Source organism: Oncorhynchus clarkii, chromosome 13 (genome assembly GCF_045791955.1).
Source record: "Oncorhynchus clarkii lewisi isolate Uvic-CL-2024 chromosome 13, UVic_Ocla_1.0, whole genome shotgun sequence".
Taxonomy (NCBI): Eukaryota; Metazoa; Chordata; class Actinopteri; order Salmoniformes; family Salmonidae; genus Oncorhynchus; species Oncorhynchus clarkii.
Window position 1 is genome coordinate 64310138 of NC_092159.1, and position 16991 is coordinate 64327128.

Below are 16991 nucleotides of genomic sequence, written 5' to 3' on the forward strand. Positions count from 1 at the left end.
GGCTGTTGTAGAGCCCATTGAGGATGTTGTAGAGCCCATTCAGGCTGTTGTAGAGCCCATTCAGGCTGTTGTAGAGCCCATTGAGGCTGTTGTAGAGTTCATTGAGGCTGTTGTAGAGCCCATTGAGACTGTTGTAGAGCCCATTGAGGCAGTTGTAGAGCCCATTGAGGATGTTGTAGAGCCCATTGAGACTGTTGTAGAGCCCATTGAGGATGTTGTAGAGCCCATTGAGGATGTTGTAGAGTTCATTGAGGATGTTGTAGAGTTCATTGAGGATGTTGTAGAGCCCATTGAGGCTGTTGTAGAGTTCATTGAGGATGCTGTAGAGCCCATTGAGGATGCTGTAGAGCCCATTGAGGCTGTTGTAGAGCCCATTGAGGATGCTGTAGAGTCCACGCTACGACGGATTGAAGTTGGGCAAAAGGAGGGGTGCAACTCAATATTAGGAAAGTGTTCTTAATGTTTTGTACACTCAGTTCTGCAGTATCAATCAAATCACTCAAATGCAATTGAATAACTTTTATTGTCAATGCTGCTACAGTAACTGTCATAGCCTTTGTGTCCAAAAAATGGTACCCTATTCCCTATGTAGTGCACTACTTTCAACAAGGGTCCATAGGGCTCTGGTCAAAAGTAGTGCACTATACAGGGAATAGGGTTCCATTTGGGACTTGGCCCTGAGTCCCCTTTTGAATGTAATGTTGAGACGTGAAACAATGTCTTTGTCTCTTTAAGAGGTGGGAGGAGAGTGTTGCCGCCCAGTCTCTCTTTCCTCCTCCTCCCCCTCTTTTTTTAAAACTAAAATTCCTCTCTCAAGAGTTTGGCATTTCCTCTGAGCTCAGAGAGAGAGAGAGAGAGAGAGAGAGAGAAAGAGACCGGGAAAAAGAGAAGACAAGAAAGAGAGAACAAGAGGACAAGAGAGAGAGAGAGGACCTGTCTTCACAAAGACAGATAAACCTGACATCATACAGCTCTGGAGAGGAAAAACAGGAGGGACAGATTGAAGAAGAGAGGAGGAGAAGGAGGGGCAACTTCTGAAGAGGAACTTCAACTGACTTTAAACTGAACAAACAAGCTGGAGAGGAGAAGAAGAATAAGAGGTGGGAGTTCTGTTACAAGAAGGAAGGAGAGAAGAAGAAGAATAAGAAGTGGGAGTTCTGTTACAAGAAGGAAGGAGAGGAGACAACGGAGAGAAGAACATTGAGGCGCAGAGGAGGGAAAATACGAGAGAGAGAGTCAGGGTGTGTGTGTCAGCGTGTGTGTCATGATGGGTTAGCCTTCCCTGACCCTGTCTCAGTTCTCTGGCATCGCTAAAGAACAAGTCCTGGACAGACAAGAAGAAGAGAAAGAACGAAGGAACCTTGGAGCAACAGAAAGAAGGAGAGAGGGGGAACGAGAAGAGAGAGAGGGAACGAGAAGAGAGAGAGGGAACGAGAAGAGATAGCGGGAAGGAGAAGAGAGAGAGAGTGAGAGAGAGAGAGGAGGATGAGTGTGTACACTCTGAACCTGCGGGTGTTCTGGCCTCTGTTGACCTGTGTGTTGACAGGTCTGGTTTTCCACCACCACATAACCCACTGGCTAAGCCCAGAATCAGGCCCCGATCCTGGGTACGAGGCTGGGACAGAGCCCTGCTCTGACCAGGGCCCTCCTGTCTTTTTCTCACTCATCAAACTACTACTGGCCTGTGTCCTCTGCTACCTCTTCATAAGGTACACAGTCCACACACATCACATCTTCTCTCTTTCTCTATCTTACTCTGGCGCTCTCTCTCTCTCTGTCTGTCTCTCTCTCTCTCTCTCTCTGTCTCTCTGTCTCTCTCTCTCTCTCTCTCTCTCTCTCTCTCTCTCTCTCTCTCTCTCTGTCTGTCTCTCTCTCTCTCTCTGTCTGTCTCTCTCTCTCTCTCCCACTCGCTCTCAATTCAGTTAAATTCAATTCAAAGGGATTAATTGGCATGGGAAACATGTGTTTACATTGTGTTTACATTGTGTTGACATTGTGTTTACATCGCCAACGCCAATTGAAATGGATAATGTACAAAACTGAAGAAGAAAATAATAATTACAGTAAATATTATTATATATATATTATATTACACACAAAACTTCCACAGGAAAATACATTTTCAATGGCATATTGTGTATATACAGTGTTATAATGATGTGCAAATAGTTAGTACACAAAGTACACAAGAGAAAATAAATAAGCATAAATATGGGTTTACCTTTTCTCGTGGCAACAGGTCACACATCTTGCTGCTGTGATGGCACACTGTGGAATTTCACCCAGTAGATATGGGAGTTTATCAAAATTGGATTTGTTTTCGAATTCTTTATGGGTTTGTGTTATCTGAGGGAAATATGTCTCTCTAATATGGTCATACATTGTGCAGGAGGTTAGGAAGTGCAGTTCAGTTTCCACCTCATTTTGTGGGCAGTGAGCACATAGCCTGTCTTCTCTTGAGAGCCATGTCTGCCTACGGCGGCCTTTCTCAATAGCAAGGCTATGCTCACTGAGTCTGTACATAGTCAAAGCTTTCCTTAAGAAGGTTTGGGAATCATTTCCTTTTAGGTGGTTGTATAATTTAACATCTCACTTCTGGATTTTGATAATTAATTCTACTCTGCATGGATTATTTGTTGTTTTACGCAGATTTTACAAGGATTTTCCCATGGTTGCTGTTGATGCTTGTCCCATGGTAGTTATTGGGGTCAAATGTGTCTCCACTTTTGTGGATTGGGGTGATCAGTCCTTGGTTCCAAATATTGGGGAAGATGCCAGAGCTGAGGATGATGTTAAAGAGTTTTATTAATTTTACCAATTGGAATTTGTCGTCTGTCTATTTTAACATTTAATTTAGGAGACAATCAACCCCACAGGCCTTTTTTTAATTTTGTCCTGTAGTTCATTAAATATAATTGGAGAATCCAGTTGGTTCTGGTAGTCTTAGTTATAGAGCCAAACATATTGGAGAATCCAGTGGGTTCTGGTAGTCTTAGTTATAGAGCCAAACATATTGGAGAATCCAGTGGGTTCTGGTAGTCTTAGTTATAGAGCCAAAAATATTGGAGAAGTGATTTACCCATTCATCTTCGTTTCGGATAGATAACTCTTCATGTTGTTGTTTGTTTAGTGTTTTCCCAGAAGTGGTTTGAGTCTATGGATTCTTCAGTTACATTGCGCTGATTTCTGACGTGCTGTTCCTTCTTTTTTCCGTAGTGTGTTTATGAATTGTTTTAGGGATTCACCATAGTAAACGCGTGGGCTCAGGTTTTCTGGGTCTCTATGCTTTTGGTTGGACAGTAGGCTCAGGTTCTCTGGGTCTCTATGCTTTTGATTGGACAGTAGGCTCAGGTTCTCTGGGTCTCTATGCTTTTGGTTGGACAGTAGGCTCAGGTTCTCTGGGTCTCTATGCTTTTGATTGGACAGTAGGCTCAGGTTCTCTGGGTCTCTATGCTTTTGGTTGGACAGTAGGCTCAGGTTCTCTGGGTCTCTATGCTTTTGATTGGACAGTAGGCTCAGGTTCTCTGGGTCTCTATGCTTTTGATTGGACAGTAGGCTCAGGTTCTCTGGGTCTCTATGCTTTTGATTGGACAGGTTTCTCAATGTCTTTCTTAGGTTGTTTGCTTGACATTTTTAGATTCAGTAGGGTGAGAGGTCAGATATACTGTTTAGGTTTTCTACTGCCAGGTTCACACCTTCACTGTTACGGTGGAACGTTTTGTCCAGGAAGTTGTCTAAAAGGTTTTCTACTGCCAGGTTCACACCTTCACTATTACGGTGGAACGTTTTGTCCAGGAAGTTGTCTAAAAGGTTTTCTACTGCCAGGTTTACACCTTCACTGTTACGGTGGAACGTTTTGTCCAGGAAGTTGTCTAAAAGGTTTTCTACTGCCAGGTTCACACCTTCACTGTTACGGTGGAACGTTTTGTCCAGGAAGTTGTCTAAAAGGTTTTCTACTGCCAGGTTCACACCTTCACTGTTACGGTGGAACGTTTTGTCCAGGAAGTTGTCTAAAAGGTTTTCTACTGCCAGGTTCACACCTTCACTGTTACGGTGGAACGTTTTGTCCAGGAAGTTGTCTAAAAGGTTTTCTACTGCCAGGTTCACACCTTCACTGTTACGGTGGAACGTTTTGTCCAGGAAGTTGTCTAAAAGGGATTGAATGTGTTGTTGCCTAATTGTTTTCTCAGTAGGTTTCTACACTACATTCCTTCCATCTAAAGCATTTCTTAATATTACTCCGTTCCGTTGGCTTTGATGCCTCATGATTGAGTATTGCTCTGTTCAAGTAGACTGTGATTTTGCTGCGATCTGAGGGGGTTGACTGTGAAAGCTCTGAGAGACTCTGGGTTGAGGTCAGTGATAAAGTAGTCTACAGTACTACTGCCAAGAGATGAGCTATAGGTGTACCTACCGTGAGAGTCCCATCGAAGCCTACTATTGACTACGTACAGACCCAGCGTGCGACAGAGCTGCAGGAGTTGTGACCCGTTTTGGTTGGTTGTTTTGTCATAGTTGCGTCTAGGGGGGCTGTCAACTCCAGGTAGGTGTTTTTTCCTCTCTCTCTCTCTCTCTCTCTCTCTCTCTCTCTCTCTCTCTCTCCGTTTGAGTTGCACGGTTACTACGGTTATTTTTGCTTCTGCTTTTGAAAACTCGTAATAATACTCATAATGCTGTCGGTCCCTTGATTGCACTAAGTATCCATCTGTTGAAATATGAATAGACTGAACTATCAATGTGTAACTACAGGTACTGCTCCACCCACCCAGGGGGGCCCCAGAGGGTGCCTCTCGAGACCGCTGACGGGGCTCTGAAATCGGGTTGGTCTCGTCGAGAGGTCCTGGAGGACTACTACGAGCGCTGGGTGCGTCTGTCTCCTCACGTCCTGGGGCACAGCAAGGCCCACGTGGCTAAACTGGTCGGGGAGCTGGTCAGAGCCGGACGTGCCACTGGAGGTATCCCAGAGTCCTCTCTGGCGTTCCGGGGAGACTTCCTGCAGGTGAGTTTCGGGAAGATAACATTTTCTCTTTTTGTAGTTAAATGATTAATTAGTTAACAGAGTTGATGGTCAACGTAAACAAACTTCTCGGGAATTCGAGTGCAATTTGGGACTCACACAATCCTCGTTTGTCTGGTCTGGTTACAGGTGGGCAGTTCATACGAGGAGCACAAGGTGGGCGCTCCAGACTACTATGACATCCTGGTACCTCTGAAGATACCCCGAGAACTGAGACTGGAGCCACGAGTATACAGGGGGGAGAGGAGGGGGGAGGAGAAGAAGGACGAGAGAGGAGAGGAGAAGGGGGAGGGCAAGAGGGATGTGAGGGGTGAGGAGAAAAAAGAGAAGGGGGACAAGAGAGCTGAGGAAAATAACAAGAGGGGGGAGGTTAAAGAGAATGGAAGAAAGTCAGGGAAGGGGGAGGGCAAGGAGGATGTGAGGGAGCAGAGGGGGGAGGTTAGAGAGAATGGGAAGAGGTCGGGGAAGGGGGAGGGCAAGGAGGATGTGAGGGGGCAGAGGGGGGAGGTTAAAGAGAACGGGAGGAGGTCGGGGAAGGGGGAGGGCAAGGAGGATGTGAGGGAGCAGAGGGGGGAGGTTAAAGAGAATGGGAGGAGGTCGGGGAAGGGGGAGGGCAAGGAGGATGTGAGGGAGCAGAGGGGGGAGGTTAAAGAGAATGGGAGGAGGTCGGGGAAGGGGAACATGATGAGGGTGAGAAGCAATAAATTGAAGGAAGTCTTGAAGGACGACAGCAAGGTGGAGAAGCAGACAGAGGTCCAAGAAGAAGGGAAGGAAGTCTTGAAGGAGGAGGTGAAGGAAGAGATGAAAGGGGAAAGCTCAGAGGACGGTGGGTGGAGCGGCGTGCCGCGGTGCAGTCTAGAGACGCCTCGCCGTGGGGACTGGCTACGAAAACACCGCAACTTCACTGACACCTTTTTACGAATGCACCCTTCTCGGGGGTCGCCCGAAAGGTCATCGAGCTCATTGTCAGGGGTCACGGCAGTGTCAGGAGGAGGAGGAGGAGGAGGGGGCGGAGTCTATCGCCTGACCCCGGACTCTGTCCTCCGTTGGTTCTACCCGGCGGTCCAGCGTTGCCTAGCAACCGTGCGCTACCCTTTCGAGCAACGCTGCACGCTGAGTCTGGCACTCGCCGACGACCGTGTGCAGCTCCGCCTCACACCGCGTTCCGACTACGTCTGCTGTCACATCTCCATGGCAATACGGCTCCTCCCTGCCATCCCCCTCGGAGACGGGGTCTACCTGGTTCCCATGGAAACGACGGCCTCAGTGGCGATGTCAAATACAGGTGTGTTCAGGTGATCAGGGGTAAATATATGTCATTTTCAAATTCTTCATTACTCTCCTTTCTTTGATCATTAATTCATTATTCATTCATTATTTAATTCACTAAATCATGAATTCCCTGTCTCCTTCTTTCCTTCCCTACTTCCTTCCTTACTACTTTTCTTCTTTCTTTACTTCCTTCTGTCCTTCATCCATCCATCCATCCATCCATCCATCCATTCCAGACCAGCACCAGAACCAGCAGAGCGATGAGAGGGACCTGTGGACTTTGTTCTTCCCCCGCCAGGAGCAGCGTCTGCTGGGCTGGCTCCGTGGCCGCTCACCACAACCCTCCTGCCACCTCAAGGTGCTCCAGCTGACCAAGGCGCTGCGTGACCTGGGTGGCCAGGCACTGGACAGCCACCGGGGGGCGCTCTGGAGGTCAGTCCTCTCCTCCTACACGCTGAAGACGGCCTGGCTGCGTCTGCTACTCAGCTCTCCTGCAGAGGTAGGAAACACCATGCCTTTAATAGGTACTACAGGTTACACCCTACCTTTAATAGGTACTACAGGTTACACCCTACCTTTAATAGGTACTACAGGTTACACCCTACCTTTAATAGGTACTACAGGTTACACCCTACCTTTAATAGGTACTACAGGTTACACCCTACCTTTAATAGGTACTACAGGTTACACCCTACCTTTAATAGGTACTGCAGGTTACACCCTACCTTTAATAGGTACTACAGGTTACACCCTACCTTTAATAGGTACTGCAGGTTACACCCTACCTTTAATAGGTACTACAGGTGACACCCTACCTTTAATAGGTACTACAGGTTACACCCTACCTTTAATAGGTACTACAGGTTACACCCTACCTTTAATAGGTACTACAGGTTACACCCTACCTTTAATAGGTACTACAGGTTACACCCTACCTTTAATAGGTACTACAGGTTACACCCTACCTTTAATAGGTACTACAGGTTACACCCTACCTTTAATAGGTACTACAGGTTACACCCTACCTTTAATAGGTACTACAGGTTACACCCTACCTTTAATAGGTACTGCAGGTTACACCATACCTTTAATAGGTACTGCATGTTACACCCTACCTTTAATAGGTACTACAGGTTACACCCTACCTTTAATAGGTACTACAGGTTACACCCTACCTTTAATAGGTACTACAGGTTACACCCTACCTTTAATAGGTACTGCAGGTTACACCCTACCTTTAATAGGTACTACAGGTTACACCCTACCTTTAATAGGTACTACAGGTTACACCCTACCTTTAATAGGTACTACAGGTTACACCCTACCTTTAATAGGTACTACAGGTTACACCCTACCTTTAATAGGTACTACAGGTTACACCCTACCTTTAATTGGTACTACAGGTTACACCCTACCTTTAATAGGTACTACAGGTTACACCCTACCTTTAATAGGTACTACAGGTTACACCCTACCTTTAATAGGTACTACAGGTTACACCATACCATTGTCTTCTCTTACTGCTTTATTTACATGTTATTTTTCCTGAATATTTAAATAGATGCTCCACTGTTAGAGAGTAGAGCTAATAAGTATTTCAGTGTACTGTGTACACTACTCGGTAGTGTATTTTGTAACAAGATACTTTAGAGAGCTGTCATTTGTATTTTTAATATACAAATTACTTCTTTATACCATTTTTTTATATCACCATTTTATGTCCCCCTTTCATTCTGCACTGGTATCAGAGGTCTGATACCAGTGTAGAATGAAAGGGGGACATAAAATAAGAGTGTCTAAATTACCAAAATGTAAATGTGAAAATTAACACTCGCAAAACATGCTGGGTATTATTCTAATGAGCTCTGCCACGAAACAAGGCCAATTATAATAACCAGTCTGTTTTTTATTTTTACAGTTACATGTTGGTCGTTTAGCAGATACTCTTATCCAGAGTGACATTTTTACATTTCATTTATTTAACCTTTTATTTAACTAGGCAAGTCAGTTAAGAACAAATTCTTATTTACAATGACGGCCTACCCCGGCCAAACCCTAACCTGGACGACACTGGGTCAATTGTGCGCCGCCCTATGGGACTCCCAATCACGGCCGGTAATGATACAGCCTGGAATGGAACCAGGGTCTGTAGTGAAGCCTTTAGCACTGAGACGTTAGGGCCTTAGTCCACTGCACCACTCGGGAGCAGTCAGTGCATTAAACTAAGGAGCACTGAGACGGTAGGGCATTAGTCCACTGCACCACTCGGGACCAGTCAGGGTATTAAACTAAGGAGCACTGAGATGGTAGGGCCTTAGTCCACTGCACCACTCGGGACCAGTCAGGGTATTAAACTAAGGAGCACTGAGGGCCTTAGTCCACTGCACCACTCGGGACCAGTCAGGGTATTAAACTAAGGAGCACTGAGACGCAGGGCCTTAGTCCACTGCACCACTCGGGACCAGTCAGGGTATTAAACTAAAGAGCACTGAGGGCCTTAGTCCACTGCACCACTCGGGACCAGTCAGGGTATTAAACTAAGGAGCACTGAGACGGTAGGGCCTTAGTCCACTGCACCACTCGGGACCAGTCAGGGTATTAAACTAAGGAGCACTGAGACGCAGGGCCTTAGTCCACTGCACCACTCGGGACCAGTCAGGGTATTAAACTAAGGAGCACTGAGACGCAGGACCTTAGTCCACTGCACCACTCGGGACCAGTCAGGGTATTAAACTAAGGAGCACTGAGACGGTAGGGCCTTAGTCCACTGCACCACTCGGGACCAGTCAGGGCATTAAACTAAGGAGCACTGAGACACAGGGCCTTAGTCCACTGCACCACTCGGGACCAGTCAGGGTATTAAACTAAGGAGCACTGAGACGGTAGGGCCTTAGTCCACTGCACCACTCGGGACCAGTCAGGGTATTAAACTAAGGAGCACTGAGACGCAGGGCCTTAGTCCACTGCACCACTCTGGACCAGTCAGGGTATTAAACTAAGGAGCGCTGAGACGGTAGGGCCTTAGTCCACAAAACCACTCGGGACCAGTCAGGGTATTAAACTAAGGAGCGCTGAGACGGTAGGGCCTTAGTCCACTGCACCACTCTGGACCAGTCAGGGTATTAAACTAAGGAGCGCTGAGACGGTAGGGCCTTAGTCCACAAAACCACTCGGGACCAGTCAGGGTATTAAACTAAGGAGCGCTGAGACGGTAGGGCCTTAGTCCACGGCACCACTCGGGACCAGTCAGGGTATTAAACTAAGGAGCGCTGAGACGGTAGGGCCTTAGTCCACTGCACCACTCGGGACCAGTCAGGGTATTAATCTAAGGAGCACTGAGACGTAGGGCCTTAGTCCACTGCACCACTCGGGACCAGTCAGGGTATTAAACTAAGGAGAACTGAGACGCACGGCCTTAGTCCACGGCACCACTCGGGACCAGTCAGGGCATTAAACTAAGGAGCACTGAGACGTAGGGCCTTAGTCCACTGCATACTTTGCAAACATATTTTTGTAATTTATTTTGATACGTTAGTCTTTAGGGTATTTTGCTATTGTAATTTGTAATTATAATTTGTAATTGTAATTTGTCATTTTTGCCCATCCTTTCACATGACAGTAAACTTTGATTTGATTGGAGGCCTGTTATCCATCCTGATTTATTGTCCTCTATAGGGCTGATCTACTCTATCATATATACACGAATGTTTGGAATAATTTGTAAATAGGTTACTAAGGTTTTTTGCATCTTACAGACCGTCTACTTGTCTTTCTTTTTTAGGCCTGGGAGGATCGCCACCTGGTGGCCAGGATGGAGGAGCTGGTCCGCAGCCTGAGGGAGAGCCTCCAGAACCGGGCTCTGGATCACCTCTTCCTGGGGAGCGACAGCATCTCCATCTTACCTGACTCTGTGGCTCTACCTAAGTTGGTCAAGGAGGCGGTGGGAGCTCCAGTGGAGGGTTCAGGGGGATGTTTGGGGGGTGCGACAGGGAACCTCTGGGCAGGTGTGGACCCAGCCTCGTTGGACCTAGTGTCTGGCCGGTTGGCGTATGCCTGGAGCCATCTCCACCGGCTGATCAGGTTGGGCCGACCCCAGAGGAGTAGCTTGGGGCTGGGCAGAGCAGGCAACATAAACTGCCAGCATCTGCAACCTGGAGAATAACACACTTAAAAGGATTACAGGTGAAAACGGAGGTTCACAGCTAATATCCTCCAACAACGGGCCGAGTCAAACAGACAGATACATAGACAGACGGGATGGATGAAACACCAGGCTACTTGCACATCCAATGGTTGTACAGGAGCTACTGGTCTAGAATAAAACGAAAGCCTACAACAGTGATGGGACGTTCTCTGAGTCATCCCTCTTAACCAGTCACGAATGGAAATCATAGGGAATGTGTGAATTTGTAATTTATGAATTTGTAATTTATGATTTTGTAATGAATACATGTGTCATTTTTCCCTGGTACCAAATGAATGAGGTTTCATTCAAAACCAGAGTGATTGTATGTCTGCTTCTGGCGGTGTCCCTATTGGCACCCTATTCTGTATTTAGTGCACTACTTTCCCATAGGACTCTGGTCCAAAGTAGTGCACTAGGCAATAGGGTGCCTTTTGGGATGCACTTCTGTGTTCTGTGCTGCATGTATTATCAGACAGTGTAATAGGCAGGGTACACTCCCAGTTCAGAGACAGACAGTGTAACGGCAGGGTACACTCCCAGTTTAGAGACAGACAGTGTAATAGGCAGGGTACACTCCCAGTTCAGGGAAAGACAGTGTAATAGGCAGGGTACACTCCCACTTCAGAGACAGACTGTGAGACGGCAAGGTACACTCCCAGTTCAGAGACAGACAGTGTAATAGGCAGGGTACACTCCCAGTTCAGAGACAGACTGTAAGACGGCAGGGTACACTCCCAGTTCAGAGACAGACAGTGTAATAGGCAGGGTACACTCCCAGTTCAGAGACAGACAGTGTAACAGCAGGGTACACTCCCAGTTCAGAGACAGACAGTGTAATAGGCAGGGTACACTCCCAGTTCAGAGACAGACAGTGTAATAGGCAGGGTACACTCCCAGTTCAGAGACAGACTGTGAGACGGCAGGGTACACTCCCAGTTCAGAGACAGACAGTGTAACAGGCAGGGTACACTCCCAGTTCAGAGACAGACAGTGTAACGGCAGGGTACACTCCCAGTTTAGGGACAGACAGTGTAACGGCAGGGTACACTCCCAGTTTAGGGACAGACTGTGTAACGGCAGGGTACACTCCCAGTTCAGAGACAGACAGTGTAACAGCAGGGTACACTCCCAGTTTAGGGACAGACAGTGTAATGGCAGGGTACACTCCCAGTTAATTAAGAGACAGACAGTGTAACGGCAGGGTACACTCCCAGTTCAGGGACAGACAGTGTAATAGGCAGGGTACCCTCCCAGTTTAGGGACAGACAGTGTAATGGCAGGGTACACTCCCAGTTCAGAGACAGACAGTGTAACAGCAGGGTACACTCCCAGTTCAGAGACAGACAGTGTAACGGCAGGGTACACTCCCAGTTCAGAGACAGACAGTGTAACAGCAGGGTACACTCCCAGTTCAGAGACAGACAGTGTAATAGGCAGGGTACACTCCCAGTTCAGAGACAGACAGTGTAACAGCAGGGTACACTCCCAGTTTAGAGACAGACTGTGAGACGGCAGGGTACACTCCCAGTTTAGGGACAGACAGTGTAATAGGCAGGGTACACTCCCAGTTCAGAGACAGACAGTGTAACAGCAGGGTACACTCCCAGTTCAGAGACAGACAGTGTAACGGCAGGGTACACTCCCAGGTCAGAGACAGACAGTGTAACAGCAGGGTACACACCCAGTTCAGAGACAGACAGTGTAATAGGCAGGGTACACTCCCAGTTCAGAGACAGACAGTGTAACAGCAGGGTACACTCCCAGTTTAGAGACAGACTGTGAGACGGCAGGGTACACTCCCAGTTTAGGGACAGACAGTGTAATAGGCAGGGTACACTCCCAGTTCAGAGACAGACAGTGTAACGGCAGGGTACACTCCCAGTTCAGAGACAGACAGTGTATTAGGCAGGGTACACTCCCAGTTCAGAGACAGACAGTGTAACGGCAGGGTACACTCCCAGTTCAGAGACAGACAGTGTAATAGGCAGGGTACACTCCCAGTTCAGAGACAGACAGTGTAACAGCAGGGTACACTCCCAGTTCAGAGGCAGACAGTGTAACAGCAGGGTACACTCCCAGTTTAGAGACAGACAGTGAGACGGCAGGGTACACTCCCAGTTCAGAGACAGACAGTGTAATAGGCAGGGTACACTCCCAGTTCAGAGACAGACAGTGAGACGGCAGGGTACACTCCCAGTTCAGAGACAGACAGTGAGACGGCAGGGTACACTCACAGTTCAGAGACAGACAGTGTAATAGCAGGGTACACTCCCAGTTTAGGGACAGACAGTGTAATAGGCAGGGTACACTCCCAGTTCAGAGACAGACAGTGTAACGGCAGGGTACACTCCCAGTTCAGAGACAGACAGTGTAACGGCAGGGTACACTCCCAGTTCAGACACAGACATTGTAATAGGCAGGGTACACTCCCAGTTCAGGGACAGACAGTGTAATATGCAGGGTACACTCCCAGTTTAGGGACAGACAATGTAATAGGCAGGGTACACTCCCAGTTTAGGGACAGACAGTGTAATAGGCAGGGTACACTCCCAGTTCAGAGACAGACAGTGTAATAGGCAGGGTACACTCCCAGTTCAGGGACAGACTGTGACACGGCAGGGTACACTCCCAGTTCAGAGACAGACAGTGTAATAGGCAGGGTACACTCCCAGTTCAGGGACAGACAGTGTAACAGCAGGGTACACTCCCAGTTCAGAGACAGACAGTGTAATAGGCAGGGTACACTCCCAGTTCAGAGACAGACTGTGAGACGGCAGGGTACACTCCCAGTTCAGAGACAGACAGTGTAACAGCAGGGTACACTACCAGTTCAGAGACAGACAGTGTAATAGGCAGGGTACACTCCCAGTTCAGAGACAGACTGTGAGACGGCAGGGTACACTCCCAGTTCAGGGACAGACAGTGTAACAGCAGGGTACACTCACAGTTCAGAGACAGACAGTGTAATAGGCAGGGTACACTCCCAGTTCAGAGACAGACAGTGTAATAGGCAGGGTACACTCCCAGTTCAGAGACAGACAGTGTAATAGGCAGGGTACACTCCCAGTTCAGGGACAGACAGTGTAATAGGCAGGGTACACTCCCAGTTTAGGGACAGACAGTGTAATAGGCAGGGTACACTCCCAGTTCAGAGACAGACAGTGTAATAGGCAGGGTACACTCCCAGTTTAGGGACAGACAGTGTAATAGGCAGGGTACACTCCCAGTTCAGAGACAGACAGTGTAATAGGCAGGGTACACTCCCAGTTCAGAGACAGACAGTGTAATAGGCAGGGTACACTCCCAGTTCAGAGACAGACAGTGTAATAGGCAGGGTACACTCCCAGTTCAGAGACAGACAGTGTAATAGGCAGGGTACACTCCCAGTTCAGAGACAGACAGTGTAATAGGCAGGGTACACTCCCAGTTCAGAGACAGACAGTGTAATAGGCAGGGTACACTCCCAGTTCAGAGACAGACAGTGTAATAGGCAGGGTACACTCCCAGTTCAGAGACAGACAGTGTAACAGCAGGGTACACTCCCAGTTTAGAGACAGACAGTGTAATAGGCAGGGTACACTCCCAGTTCAGAGACAGACAGTGTAATAGGCAGGGTACACTCCCAGTTCAGAGACAGACAGTGTAATAGGCAGGGTACACTCCCAGTTCAGAGACAGACAGTGTAATAGGCAGGGTACACTCCCAGTTCAGAGACAGACAGTGTAATAGGCAGGGTACACTCCCAGTTCAGAGACAGACAGTGTAATAGGCAGGGTACACTCCCAGTTCAGAGACAGACAGTGTAATAGGCAGGGTACACTCCCAGTTCAGAGACAGACAGTGTAATAGGCAGGGTACACTCCCAGTTCAGAGACAGACAGTGTAATAGGCAGGGTACACTCCCAGTTCAGAGACAGACAGTGTAATAGGCAGGGTACACTTGCAGTTAAAATTAAAAAATTGAATAAAATGTTATTTGTCACATGCACTATGTAAAGGGAGCACCATATCAATGTGGAGCTATAAACAGGAAGTACCAGGTTAGATAATACAAATAACAATAAATAGGTATTTGAGGTAGATATGTACATGAAGGTAAAGTGACTAGACATCAGGATAGATAATAATGCGGTAATTGAGGTAGATATGTACATGAAGGCAGGGTAAAGAGACTAGACATCAGGATAGATAATAATAAGGTATTTGAGGTAGATATGTACATGAAGGCAGGGTAAAGTGACTAGACATCAGGATAGATAATAATAGGTATTTGAGGTAGATATGTACATGAAGGCAGGGTAAAGTGACTAGACATCAGGATAGATAATAATAAGAGTAAAATAGCGACAGACTCTGTGTGTGTGCTGCCAGTTTCCATGGAGACGAGGGGGCCACTCGCTCCTGAGCTCCTGAGTTGTGTGTCGTGTCTGGTGAATAATGCTGTGAAAATACACACACACAGACACACACACACACACACACACACACACACACACACACACACACACACACACACACACACACACACACACACACACACACAGACACACACACACACACACACACACAGACACACACACACACACAGGCACACACACACACACACACACACACACACACACACACACACACACACACAACACACACACACACACAGACAACACACACACACACACACATCGATCTGTCACTTCACTCAGCTCTCATGTCTGACAAATCTTCCACTTGAGTCTGTCAGTCAGTATATTTTAGTGTGTGTGTGTGTGTGTGTGTGTGTGTGTTTTCACAGCATTATTCATTATAGTGTTATAGTGTTATGACTGTATTATTGGAAGATAGGGACCCGCTAGTTATTCGCTGCTGTCTGTAGTCTGTCCTCAGGACAGGTCTGGACTTGTGTCAGGGAATTTTAGAGACCGTGTATTATACCAGCCTTCTACAGTCACAGCCACAGTCACCACAGGAAGTGTGTGTGTTCGCTCCTTAATGGCAGCCCATTCCTTACATAGGTCTGATGAATTAGCCTGGGTGATGGGCCCCACGGCGCAGGTAGAACTGTTACCAGACTGGACATAGGTCTGATGAATTAGCCTGGGTGATGGGCCCCACGGCGCAGGGAGAACTGTTACCAGACTGGACATAGGTCTGATGAATTAGCCTGGGTGATGGGCCCCACGGCGCAGGGAGAACTGTTACCAGACTGGACATAGGTCTGATGAATTAGCCTGGGTGATGGGCCCCACGGCGCAGGGAGAACTGTTACCAGACTGGACATAGGTCTGATAAATTAAGTGCTCAAGGCCACCTCTCAAACCTGTCGCCCCTTGTCAATAAGTTCTGCACCATGTCCACGTACCTTTGACAGGGTGAAAAGTAGTACACCATATAGTGAATGGGGGGGCCATGTGGGATGTATTTCCCTGGTTAAATCCAGTACACTATATAGTGAATGGGGGGGGCCATGTGGGATGTATTTCCCTGGTTAAATGCAGTACACTATATAGTGAATGGGGGGCCATGTGGGATGTATTTCCCTGGTTAAATCCAGTACACTATATAGTGAATGGGGGGCCATGTGGGATGTATTTCCCTGGTTAAATCCAGTACACTATATAGTGAATGGGGGGGCCATGTGGGATGTATTTCCCTGGTTAAATCCAGTACACTATATAGTGAATGGGGGGCCATGTGGGATGTATTTCCCTGGTTAAATGCAGTACACTATATAGTGAATGGGGGGGGCCATGTGGGATGTATTTCCCTGGTTAAATGTAGTACACTATATAGTGAATGGGGGGGCCATGTGGGATGTATTTCCCTGGTTAAATGCAGTACACTATATAGTGAATGGGGGGGGCCATGTGGGATGTATTTCCCTGGTTAAATGCAGTACACTATATAGTGAATGGGGGGCCATGTGGGATGTATTTCCCTGGTTAAATCCAGTACACTATATAGTGAATGGGGGGCCATGTGGGATGTATTTCCCTGGTTAAATCCAGTACACTATATAGTGAATGGGGGGGCCATGTGGGATGTATTTCCCTGGTTAAATCCAGTACACTATATAGTGAATGGGGGGCCATGTGGGATGTATTTCCCTGGTTAAATCCAGTACACTATATAGTGAATGGGGGGCCATGTGGGATGTATTTCCCTGGTTAAATCCAGTACACTATATAGTGAATGGGGGGGCCATGTGGGATGTATTTCCCTGGTTAAATGCAGTACACTATATAGTGAATGGGGGGGCCATGTGGGATGTATTTCCCTGGTTAAATGCAGTACACTATATAGTGAATGGGGGGGGCCATGTGGGATGTATTTCCCTGGTTAAATGCAGTACACTATATAGTGAATGGGGGGCCATGTGGGATGTATTTCCCTGGTTAAATCCAGTACACTATATAGTGAATGGGGGGCCATGTGGGATGTATTTCCCTGGTTAAATCCAGTACACTATATAGTGAATGGGGGGGCCATGTGGGATGTATTTCCCTGGTTAAATCCAGTACA

General features: G+C 47.5%; 1 protein-coding gene and 1 long non-coding RNA gene across 2 annotated transcripts; both read left to right on the plus strand.

Annotated features, from left to right (window-relative positions):
- The first annotated feature begins 866 nt into the window (after window positions 1–866).
- On the plus strand, window positions 867–10451 carry LOC139424104 (inositol 1,4,5-trisphosphate receptor-interacting protein-like 2). The gene is made up of 6 exons (XM_071175801.1): window positions 867–1709; window positions 4750–4999; window positions 5147–5455; window positions 5759–6304; window positions 6531–6788; window positions 10071–10451. The coding sequence occupies exons 1-6, from the start codon at window positions 1486–1488 to the stop codon at window positions 10449–10451; spliced, it is 1968 nt and encodes a 655-aa protein (XP_071031902.1). The 5' UTR covers window positions 867–1485.
- LOC139424105 (uncharacterized) lies at window positions 3425–4292 on the plus strand. Its single transcript, XR_011635905.1, has 3 exons — window positions 3425–3672; window positions 3742–3810; window positions 4156–4292. It is a non-coding gene; the product is annotated as an uncharacterized lncRNA (long non-coding RNA).
- Window positions 10452–16991: the final 6540 nt, after the last annotated feature.

What these genes read in the sequence shown, in the direction of transcription:
- LOC139424104 (XM_071175801.1), top strand. Translation starts at nt 1,486, where the DNA reads ATGAGTGTGTACACTCTGAACCTGCGGGTGTTCTGGCCTCTGTTGACC. An exon ending in TCCGGGGAGACTTCCTGCAG is followed by an intron (nt 5,000 to 5,146) that starts GTGAGTTTCGGG and finishes GTCTGGTTACAG; the next exon opens with GTGGGCAGTTCATACGAGGA. An exon ending in TACTCAGCTCTCCTGCAGAG is followed by an intron (nt 6,789 to 10,070) that starts GTAGGAAACACC and finishes TTTCTTTTTTAG; the next exon opens with GCCTGGGAGGATCGCCACCT.